Source organism: Perognathus longimembris, chromosome 1 (genome assembly GCF_023159225.1).
Source record: "Perognathus longimembris pacificus isolate PPM17 chromosome 1, ASM2315922v1, whole genome shotgun sequence".
NCBI lineage: Eukaryota > Metazoa > Chordata > Mammalia > Rodentia > Heteromyidae > Perognathus > Perognathus longimembris.
In genome coordinates this window covers 121,378,123-121,390,400 of record NC_063161.1, presented here as the reverse complement: position 1 = coordinate 121,390,400, position 12,278 = coordinate 121,378,123, and the positions used below count along the sequence as shown (strand labels likewise).

Genomic DNA, 12,278 nt, shown 5'->3' with positions numbered 1-12,278 from the left:
AAAAGTACTGTGGTAAACCAACAGCAACACAAAAAGATTATCCAAAAGAACTCTTGAAGCAATTAAGTGCTCATAATGCCATGCAGAGAAAGCTGTTAGGAAGTTATTACCCTCAGAGGCAACCACTCTGCATAGTCCCACGTTATCCACAGTGATGCTGCAGATGCACTGAAAACTTGTGACTCAAAACCAAGTCCAACCTGGGTGCAGGTGGCTCACTCCTGCAATCTTAGCTGCTCAGAAGGCTGAGATCCTCAGATGGTGGTTTGAAGCCATCGGGGCAGAAAAGTCCATGCGACTCTGACTTCCCATTTAAAACCAAAGGAAGGCAAAAGTGGAGCTGTAGGAGAGAACTAGCCTGGAGAAAAAAGGGAAAAAAAAAAAGCTCAGGGGGGGGGGGGCTGGGTGCTTCCGGAAGACGTAGGTGGCACCGCCCCTCCCGCGTGCTACCGCGGGGTTTGCTGGGAAGGTAACCGTCATCCCGTCATCCCGTCATCTTCAAGGAGTTAGAAGGAAGGATTTGGATCTTAATAACCGGTCCGGGATGTGGTTCGAGGCTGTGCCGGGGCTGCTCATCATGGGCGTATGCCTGGTGATTCCTGGAGTGGCCACTTCTTACATTCAGAAGTTCTCTAACGGAGGCAAGGAAAAAAGGATAACCTGCTTTCCTTATCACTGGGCTATGATGGAAAGAGATCGCCGCATCTCGGGTGTCAACCGTTACTACGTGTCCAAGGGCTTGGAGAACATTGATTAAGGAAGCCCTTTCCTGAAGTGGAGCTATGGCTCAAAGTGATAGAGCACTAGCTGTGAACAAAAGAGCTCAGGGATAGTGACCGGGCGCCGAGTTCAAGCCCCACAACGGACAAAAAAAAGAAAAGAAGCAGTTTCCTGATGGATGCAAAAATGACTCAGTCACAGTCATCAGCTCTTGCTAAAAGGTTATGCATTATACTATGTAATGCTTAACAAAAATAAATCTCAGAAACATAGTATCAGAGGCATTTCTCTTTTTTAATGTAATTTCATTATTCTTATCAAGGTGCTGTACAGAGGGTTATAATTCCATAGATCAGGTAAGGAGTACAATGCTTCTTGGATAATGTCACCCCTTCTTTCACTTTCCCCCAGTTTCCCCTTCCCACCTCTGCCCACAAGGTGCATAGTTCATTTTTTACATAGTGCGTATTGAACACCTGCGTTTATCAGAGGCATTCCTTTTGACAAAAAAAAAATTTAATGTCATTATAAAGATGATGTACAGAGGGGTTACAGTCACCCAAGTCCAGGTGATGAGTAGGATTCTTTTTTTCCCTCGCTCTTTCCCAGTTTTTCCTTCGTGTCCCCACTCACTAATTGTATAGTTCATTTTAATATAGTGTCTAGTGAGTACTGCTGTCTGTATTTGTACCTTTTGTACCTCCATTTCTGTGTTCCCTCCTTATCCTCCCAAAGACAGATGAGCAAACATGACAAAAAGAAAAAAAAAGCAGCAGGGCTGGGAAATGTAGCTTATTGGTAGAGTGCTTGCTTAGCATGCATGAAGCCCTGGGTTCGATTCCTCAGCACCAGTAAAAAGAAATGGCAGGAAGTGGCACTGTGGCTCAAGTGATAGAGTGCTAGCCTAGAGCAGAAAGAGGCCAGGGACAGTGACCAAGCCCTGAGTTCAAGCCCCAGGACTGGCAAAAGAAAGAAAGAAAGAGAGAGAGAGAGAGAGAGAGAGAGAGAGAGAGAGAGAGAGAGAGAGAGAGAGAAAAAAAAACAGCAATGAAGAAAAATGAAGCTAGGAACTGGCACCAAAAAAAGTTTAGATATATGTTTATGTCCACATCCTAATCCATTTGTACTTCTCAGTATTGCAGTATCTATTCTCCTGACTACTAGACACAGTATTGCCTCTCAGCCTGATTGCAAAATGAAGGCCTAATCCTCTCTCTAGTCCCGCTCTTATCTTGGACCACACCTTCTCACATTAGAAGGCAGTATTTAATGCTTGGGAGTTTAACAATATCAAACTGTGTTGGGGAATACCAATGCTCACAATACTGACTAGAAAAAACCACGTTTACAACACTGGTGTTCAGTAAAGATGTGTAGAGTTGAAACCAAATACCAATATTAGAAAATAATTCAAAAGGAAGAGTTCCTCCAGATAGGTGGTAGTATATAAAATCCAAAAGATATCATTGAAAATGGAGTATCCTCATGGCTAGAATCCCAGAAATGGTTGAAGATTTAGAGATGCTCAAAACCAATGAACAAATTGAGTTTGGAGATCACAAAGACAAGTTGGCATTAGCAGGTCATGAACTCAGTATGCCAGACCCTTGACTCAATGCTTTTCTCTACCACAATATCACCTAGAAATGTCATTCTTAAACTAAGCTCGCATTCTCAGATACAAGGTACATGGGTCTTCTCATGCAGATCTTTTTTAAGTGTTGAATACTTCTGAATAAAAACAGTTCTAGTTTCAGTTTTTTACCTGTTCATTTTTAATCGGTTTTACCTGTTTCATTTGCTATGTTGCTGAGGCAGGCATTTGCCTTCCAAGTCTTATACTAGGCTTCCAGGAGTGCAATACCACTCTCAGTCTAGACTCAATTTTTTAGCTAGCCATTTGGTGGCAAGCCATTTATATATATTAGCCCCTTAAAGTGAAAAATTGAAGAGAAAAACTGTCTGTTAATTTGCAATTGAAAAAGAAGTCAAACTGACTTAAAGAAAAAATTCAAATTTCTTTTATAACAGACTTGCTTAGAAATCAATATCTTTCTTATGTGGTATAATCCAGTAGCTTGAATCATGTTACCAGACATAAATGAATCAGGCACCAATCTTGCTTCTGAACCCTGGGTTCTGCATTTTCTCTACTTTCAAATTACATGTGGCATACACAAATAGCTGTTCCTCAAGAGTCTACAACCTCCCAACTCAAGAGCTTTGCATAAGACAAAAACGAAACCAGAGTTGATAATACTCAATGCTCAAAACTCATTCTGTGTCTTCCTATTCACATCCATGTCAACATATAAGAAAGCATGACTTGTTTTGAAAAAGTTTAACACCTTTTGGTGTGCACCAGAGGCAACACCCTGCAATTGCCATAGCTGGAACTGTGCACCCAAGGGCTTCGGCTCTGTTGAAATTTCCTTCATGTACTGTCTTGTTACATGTCACTAAGCATTTGGACACATTCTTGCATTTGTCAGGGGTACCCTTATTCTTTCTTACCTCTCTGGGAAATGTTCATTCATTAATGCAAGCAACACCTTTCCTGGGAAATCTTCCTTGACTTCAGCCTTCCTATCAGATCAGATTGATCCCTCACTTGTACTTGGACTGTCCTATCTACCTTGACTGGACAATGTATAAAACATAAAGCAATATATGGTCTGTTTACATGTCTTCTTTCAAAGACTGTTGGCCTTTGGAGACTGAGAGCCTTGCCATTTTTGTCTCCTGAAGGCTAAATACAGTATCTGAGAAAAGCAGGCATTCCATAAAGCTTAATGAATGAGTCAGTCAAGTAATCTGTGAAGTCTTGTCATTCATCCTTACAAGAATATTACTGACATGCACTATTTTGCATTTTAAAAAACTAAAGCCAGTATATCTCCCCCTTATTTCATGTTCCAATTACCTGTCAATAGTAAACTGTTTTACACTCTTTTTCAACAGATTTTAACTTTACTTTCCATCCATTGTCAGGACAAAAGTGTTCATTTGGTTTTTCACTGTAAGATTCTATTTACCCAAATCAGAGCTACCTAGGCATTAGAGTATGTACTTCTCAATACTCAAAAAATTATATACATAAAATATTCAAATATTCAATTATAATATTCAATTCTTGTATATATGTATGTTTATGCATATCTATGTATAAAATATACAAGAGGAGTCTGAACACTCAGAAAAAGAAAAGATAGATAATGTTTAATGAAGAGGAACATGCCATTGCCCTTATTTTGATACAGGAGTATGCAAATTAGCATCTGATAGCATATAAGCTAACAACAAAGAAAAGACCCCAGACTGGCTGCTAACTCATTTTGGTCATGGAGGGCTTGGCTCAGAACCAGCTGCCATCTTAATCAAGGTACTGAGGAGTCACCACCTCCCCAAGTCCCAGTAACACATTTCACATTGGCTGTTGGGAGACAACACCTTAATCCAAAGAAGCGACTTGAGCAGAGAGAACTTCCGGTGTGTACCATCACAACCAGCACAAATTTTTCATTGGAAGGAAATGCTGACCACACAAAATGAACTCATCAATCACTTCAGCCAAGCACGGAGGACAATGGATCACTCCAATGCTGAAGTAGACATCCGACTGCTCTAGAGCAGTAGAGCGCTGCCCCAGAATCTAGATTCTGGTCACACTGGACATCATTTGGATGTAGCAGGTCAGTTGACTGCTTGGATAACAGATTTGTTTTCAGTCATCTGAAAATTCTTCTTTCGGTGCTGGTATGGTTTTCACATACTCCTGGACAGAAGCAGCATGAAATTCTCCTGAATCCTCTGAGATCATCACCCTAAGTGTGTGCAGCATGTGCTATGCTACGCATGGCCTACTGGTGCAGCATAAGAGAAGCATAGAGAGGAGCCCTAGATCCATGATGTCCCTGAACTCTCTAGTGCCAGACTGACTGGAAGAGCAGGTTATATCAATAACCTCAGTAGCTTTCTGATCAGAACACAAGTGTCAGCAAATATTGTGAGAACAATAGAGCTAATTCTGCAAGGAGAAGACCTGAAGACATTGTATAGGGGCAGGTGTGTTCCTTGGTGACACATTCCTGAAGGGCCGATGGAAATCTGGTGAAAGCTCTGGTGGCCACAGATGTGTGAGGGAAACCAGGAAAGGTACTTGCAAATCTGTGCACCTATCCAGCTAGAGCAAGTCCCACTCTTTCCCAAACCAAATTGGACAGGGTTGGATGTTGGAAGGGCTGCAGAAGCAGATGTCATGGTGACTCCACCCATTCTCCCTGATTCACAAGATTTTGGACATGCCTTCTGTTCTTACATGTTTCTCTCTGACCAATGGAATATAAAAATTGGGGCCACGCCTATATTCCATGCTTCCTAATAACACTGGTATTCCCACTGTTGATTTACACCACCACGAGCAGTTGAAGGAGGTAGAGGTGCTGAGTGGTCAGAGAATCAAGGTGATTTTGGAGATACAGTAGAAGTAGACATCGTTGGTGATCATTGTGAGAGTAGAGGTGATTTCAGAGAGCCTGGGAATGCCCCCTCCCCCAGCATTCCCCATCCCAGCACTAGGAGCAAAGAAGACAAAAAAAAAAAAAAATAGCTGCAAGAAAGAAACTACTGCAAGAATACCAGCAGAGAAATTGTCCTACTGGACATGCAGAATACAAGAAAAAAGAAAAGTAAAAAAAGAAAAAAAGGTAACCACAAGACAAACACTATAATTCAACTGAGGGTGTAGCCAAAGATCATACTGATCCTGAGCCTTCCCTGACTTTGGGCACAGTCAGAGCTGCCAGGGTCAAGAGTGTCACAGGTCCCAATACCACCAAGGATCTGGAGCAGTGCTACCAACACCTGGTGCTTGACCTGAACTCCCGCAGAACTCAAAACTGGCAGCTCTGCAGTGAGATTGAACAACTGAAGCTGGAAATGAAACACCTGTAGGACCAGCAAGAGAAAGAGAATGAGATGACCCATGTTCAGGAAGCACTGAAAACAGAGCTGGAGCTCCACAAGCTTTCAATACAGAAGTTGGTTTCAGAAAAATTCAATTTACAATCTTCCCTAGTCCACATGCAGCAAGTGGCCAATGGAAGAGAACTGGAGCATGAAGGTCTCACCGGCCGCCTGCTGGCTTCACAGCAGCATGTTGCAGAGCTAGAGATGACATTGTCTGCCGTCTCTACCATGCAAAATGAGACACTTAAGAACAACCTAGAGGGGCTGGGGATATGGCCTAGTGGTAAAGTGCTCGCCTCGTATACATTGAAGCCCTGGGTTCAATTCCTCAGCACCACATATATAGAAAAAGCCCAAAGTGGTGCTGTGGCTCAAGTGATAGAATGCTAGCCTTGAACAAAAAGAAGCCAGGGACATTGCTCAGGCCCTGAATCCAAGCCCCAGGACTGGCAAAAAACAAAACAAAACAAGAACAACCTAGAGCTCATTAAAGACCTGAATCATGTGAAGCTCCAACTGTAGGAAAAGATCAAAATCTACGATGACCTGGAGGAAGAGAACATTGAGCTGCAGGAGAGGCGGGGAGTGCTTCTGACACAGAAGGCTGACATGAAGATCAAAATTAACAAGTTTCAACAAGCAGTAGTGGAGCAGACACAGTTGGAAGGACAACATGAAAACATTGGTGATAACATTAAAGTTGGAGAGAGACACCTTTCAGAGGACCTGCAAGTGGTGAGTTCCACATGGAAAGAGAAGATCCAGCAGCTGTTGGAGCAGATGAACCAATTGAGAGAGGAGAAAGAGCAAGGTGTGAGGCAGGTGTTGAGCCTAGAGACCAACCTAGCAGAACTGAGAAAACAGCTGGCACATTTGTAGGCTCCTGCAGGACCATCTTGGGCTGAACAGCAGCTGCAGGCCCAGTTCTTCCAGATGTCTTTAGTGAATGTAATTAATTGTGAAAATTCTAATAATGATTATTTCATTATTTTGATGAAAATACTCTTTATTGCACTATGCCAATATATTTATCTATAAGAATCACACTGAAGATATCCTTTGTAAATACAGTACGTGATTGAGCCTGGCTCTATGATTTCAGCCAAAATGATCATTCCTCAATTATTCACTGTCAAGTAAAAGTCATTTCTGAAAAAAAAAAAGGAGGGTGGGAAATATGTTTATTTTTAGCTATTTTTTCTTGAGACAAGATCTGGCCTCAATCTCAAGATCCTCCTGCCTCAGCCTCCTAAGTGCTATGATTATAGACATATGCCACCTCACCCAGTCTGACTGGAATTTTTCTAGTCAAACCTAGTTCTAAGGAAGACAGTTATAACAGAACTCTCCTACTCCCAAATCCCTATGCTTTTATAACAGTGTCCCATGAAACCTGGAGTGATATGATAAAGGATATAGACACAGTTATGAAAAGCCTCAAGATGCCAGAGAAGTAGCATTACTAAGGCAAAGCATGTATGCTGAACAAGAATTTTTACCAAGTTAATGGTTGCCTCGTAGATACTAGTTCTTTTCTTTTCTTTGTCTTTGTTTTTTAGGTTCAAGACAGGGACTCAGACTCAGTACTTCCTGCTTTTACTCATTGGCTAGCTCCCTATGAACTGAGCCATGCTTCCATCCCCTAAAAGGTTGGTTTTTTTTCCTTTCTTTTCTTTTTTTAAAATTAAAGTGATAGTTCTTCATCATCCAGATGGTACTCATTCCAGACATATAAAAGAACTTGGGGATAATCCAAGTGGATAAAATCAGAGAGCTGGAGAAAATTCAGTATAAGTCCTTAGAAGAAGATGGATATGGGTGTAATCAATGTTTCAAGGAAACATTTAAAGCCTCAAACAAAAGTAATGATAGTTCAAAGAACTTCTGTGCTCAGGATGTACTGCTGAGGCAGAGTTTTTGCTTGAAGGCATCAAGTATCTTTTCTGCCCTGAGTAGACATAGGGAGTATAAATGAAAAGGGGAAGGATGACGCATCATAGAATGTTTCAAAATGAGTAAATAGAACATATAGGATCTGCTTTTCCTCCCCCATTTTGCAAAAAATGAACTATGGATGTCTTAATAGCTGACAAGTGTGTTAAACCACACAGGATAGTTGACATGATAACCATCTAATAACCTCAGGGATATGGTTTTTGCAGAACAGTCTCCATGTCCCAAGCCATAGAAAGAAAGAAAAAAAAAATCACTGTTCATTAAAAAAATAGATGTCAGAAAGGAGTTAGTGAAACTGAGAACCACCACCACCACCACCTAAAAAAAAAAAATCTCTAGCCAGATACCAGTGGCTCAGGTCTATAATCCTAGCTACTTACTCAGGAGCCTGTGATCTGAGAACAACGGTGTGAGGCCAGCAGGAGCAGAAATGTGTTTAAGACACTGTATCTCCAATTAACAAAAAAAAAAAAAAAAAAAAAAAAAAAAAAAGCTGAAACCAGAAATGTGGCCTAAGTGACAGAAAACTATCTGTGAGCAAAAAAGCTGAGAGCTCAAGGGCCTGAGTTAATGCTCCAATACCAGCACAAAAGAAAGAGGAAATATATATGTATATATATGTATATATATGTATATATATGTATATATGTATATTTCCATCACAAAAGCTTCCTTTCCCCATCTGAGAACATCTAACATCTGAAAACTCAAGCACAATCTGTTAAATCTCGAACACAGTAGAAAGAGTTAATCAAGAAATTTCGATTCCTTGCTTAGAACATCTGTCTCTCTTCAGGAAAGTCTCAAAGACTTTGGACATGGTAAAACTGCAATCCTCAGAGCCCAGTAGATACCTTCCTGCTGAATCACAGAGGGGAACCTGAAAAATGAGACCTCATTGGCTGCTCAGGACACTTCTATCAGCTCACTTTGTCAGCAGTTAAGCGACTCCTTAAGACTAGAAAGGAAAACCTGGTGGGTGGCCTGAAGAAGAGTCTTGGTTTTGTAATAGAAAAGCACAGAGATGAAGCTTCTGGCCATACAAAGCTGCTGAAGGAGATGTTCAAACTCCAGGGAAAGGCGCCAGTCCACATCAAAACTGCATAATTATAAAAGAATCTGCCCAGGTGCTGAACTTGGCTTTGTTCAAAGGAAGCCCTAATTATCCAAGGGAATTCATTACAGATACACTGAAGAGACCAAAGAGAAATGAATCAAAAGCATGGGTAACAAAACTTAGCATATATACAAGTGATTTACAGTTATTAAAGTGCTCCCCCACAAATGATTGTGTTGAATCTTTACAATTACAAGAATGGAAGAATAGCAAACATCATTATTGCTGTGTCCACCTTTCAAGTTTAACTTAAGGCTAGAAGTGATATGTTCAGGGAAACTATCATGGGCAGGATCACAGAACCATTTCCAGTAGAACAGTCCTGACCCCTCTACTCTGCACAAAGGAGGAGCCCAGATCCTTCATAGCATGAGGCCCCACACAAGAAGCCCACACACACACAACAGGACAGGATCCCGCCTCAGACCCTCATACATAGTTGTCAACGAATGACTCATTTCATCTTTTGAATAACTGTGGGCAACTAACTCCAATTCAGGCTTCCATTCAAGTAATCTGCATTTTCTAAGAGAAAGTCAATTTTCTCCTCCCTGCTCTTAACCACTTTACTGCTTAGCCTTTCCTCTCTATAGCCTCTCCTCTCTTCAAACAGCTATCTTCACCCTTAATGTAAGAGCACTGTTCTTCATTATTTCCCACATGAAGCTGAGAATCTTACCTACCATAGAACTAAGAGAAAGCATAATAACATTGTGGCTCCTTAATGCTCTTTTGGAATCCCAACAATTTCCATCATGGTACTCATGCCACCTTACCCTTACCATGTGTACACATCCACATGTAGACATGTCGGTATTTCTATCACCTCTTGAACTTCTAGCCACATCCTTCCTGACATAGCAGTCTTCTTGTACGCCCAGCCCCAGTTTCTGTTATCATTCTAAAAAACATCAGTGTCTAAAGAAAATCTACTGAACACCCTCTCACTGTTCCTTGACCTACATGTACACTAACTAATCTCACTTCTACGTCATTTATACTCTCCCACATTATAGGAATAAAGCCTGGCGTTTTCACTGTCTAAAGAGCTCCACAAGCAAAGTGAAAACTGCAAAAGTCATCCTCTAGCTTAGCTGCCTTTCTTCCAGTGTTCACAGAACCCTCATTCATACATATACCTGCTCTTCAAACGTGCACTCCTCCAAATCCTGAATCTTCATTTCCTCACAGACTATCAGCCGTTCCTGAAACAGACTACAAGTCATTGGCTATCTTAACCACTACTCACTCACCAGCACCTCCAAATCCACTTGTCTCTCTTTTTATTTGAGTTGGGGAGAGGGGGGACTACAGTCTGAACTTGGGGTTTTGAACTTGCTAGGTCAGCACTCGACCACTTCAGCCACACACATCCAGCCCTCTCATCTCCCAGGCAAACTTGCAGAATAGGATTAATGAGGGCTCAATACTTGATTTAAGAGTTATGGTCACTCAGATTATTGTCACAACAAACAGATGGTCGCTGATGTCAGAACTGCAATTAGTTTCCTCAGCCCTGTTTACTTGACGAACTCTATTCTCTGCTCTCCTAAGTTAGCTATTTTAAACTTAAATGTATTTATTGAGAAGCCCTAACAAGCTTTGCCCGTTATTCTAAGCAGCTAATGTAATTTCTTCTTCATTAAAAAATTTAAAACAAGATAAAATATGATATCCCAAAAAGTAAGAGGAAAGTCAGAGAGATGTAGTATCATAAAAGTGAACTGTTTCTGAAGAATTCTTCAGCCTGAGACCAGGAGACATTCTCAGGCCTCTCAGTTTCATATGTATACTTCATCCCTCCTATATCTTAAATTCATGCATTTACTCAATAGACTCTGGGATTTCTGTTAACAATCCAGATCATTAAAGTTCAAATCAGAGTTTTCCATCCTCTAAAATGTACCTCTAAACCACATGCCTGAAACTGAACTTTTATTTATCTCTGTCTGTCTCTGTTTCTGTCTGTCTGTTTCTGTTTGTCTCTCTCTCTCTCTCTCTCTCTCTCTCTCACACACACACACACACACACACACACACACACCACTCCTCTTATCATCCCTCACTAAAAGGTGGTACCACTTAGGTACTTGAGATGAAAACCTAGCAATCCTCCTTGTTGCTCTCCCTATCTCACTTCATTCACGGAAAATATCTATCACTAGTATTTCCTGATCTTAAGTCCAATTCTTGTTCAGATATTGAACAGCAATTTTGCTCAAATAAGGAAACTAAAGCAGAAAGAGGTCAAGAAATTGCACATGCTGGGAGCTGGTGACTCATGTCTGTAATCCTGTTTAGGAGGCTCAGATCTGAGTATTATGGTTCAAAGCCAGCCCTGGCAGAAAAGTCCATGAGACTCTTATCTCCAATTAAGCAGCATAAAAGCCAGAAGTAGAGCTGGAGCTCAAGTATTAGTGTGCTAGCTTTGAGTAAAATAGCTCAGGGACAGTGCCCAGGCCCTGAGTTCAAGCCCTAGGACCAGCATAAAGAGAGGGGGAAGAGGAAGGAATGAAGGGAGGGAGGAAGGGAGGAAGGAATGAAAGGAGGGAGGGAGGGAGGGAGAGAGGGAGGGAGGGAGGGAGGGAGGGAGGGAGGGAGGGAGGGAGGGAGGGAGGGAGGGAGGGAGGAAGCGAAACCACACAGTGTCACACAATTGAAAGCTAACAGAGTCAATTTAGATTCCCATTTGCCTCCAAAACCCATGCTGGAAATGAGTTATCTCTAAGAAACACAACTGCAAGATGGCTCCAAACCCAAGTAGATGAGGAAGTCTTCCTCATCTAGCACCAACAAGGGCTGCCTAGTCGCAAGTGCCCTGCCACACCATCTCATCTCCCCAAGAACAGAGATTTCAGCAGTCAAAACCATAAATAATACCAACTCAAATTTACTTCAGCTGGATCACAATCTTACCCTCCAAGTCAAGATGCTAGGATTGGAGTTTATATGCAATATAAACACAATTTTCAAGGATGTCTTCAACTCTATAACTAAGGATCTTTTTGCATGATGAACAAAGAGAAACATGTTCATTGGACTATACCCATGAATTTTTATTGTCTAAGGATAACAGTGGCAGCAGCTCAATGATTAAGGAAAAGGAAAGCTACAGAAATATCAACCCCACTGGTGACATCCCATCATAGCTGTGCCACTCAGGAAATTTGTCTTGTGTCTAAAGAACCCGAAGAACTCTTCTGAAATTCATTCCTGAGACCATTTTGTGGACTATACTTTAATAGAAATAAATCAATGTCTTAAAGGAGAAATGGCATAGGTAGCTGATAATAAACATGAGTTTAATCATTTAAAAAAAAAGAAGTTAGACAGCTTTCAGACATCATAGACATGGATTTGATTCTCAGTCCTATAATTTGCCATTTAAGTGATTCTAAAGAAACTCTTTAGCCTTTCTGACAAGAAAGAAAAGAAAAAGGGAGAAAAATAAAACAACTTTAATAATGACTCAACTACTATAAAAAAGAAGTGACTGGTAGGAAATACACTTAGAAAT

At 41.1% G+C, this 12,278-nt stretch overlaps 1 protein-coding gene across 1 annotated transcript; it reads left to right on the top strand.

Moving 5' to 3' along the window:
- Positions 1 to 515: 515 nt before the first annotated feature.
- LOC125355778 (NADH dehydrogenase [ubiquinone] 1 alpha subcomplex subunit 1-like) lies at positions 516 to 992 on the top strand. The gene is made up of 2 exons (XM_048352165.1): positions 516 to 763; positions 886 to 992. The coding sequence occupies exon 1, from the start codon at positions 545 to 547 to the stop codon at positions 755 to 757; it is 213 nt and encodes a 70-aa protein (XP_048208122.1). The 5' UTR covers positions 516 to 544; the 3' UTR covers positions 758 to 763; positions 886 to 992.
- The last annotated feature ends 11,286 nt before the right edge of the window (positions 993 to 12,278 follow it).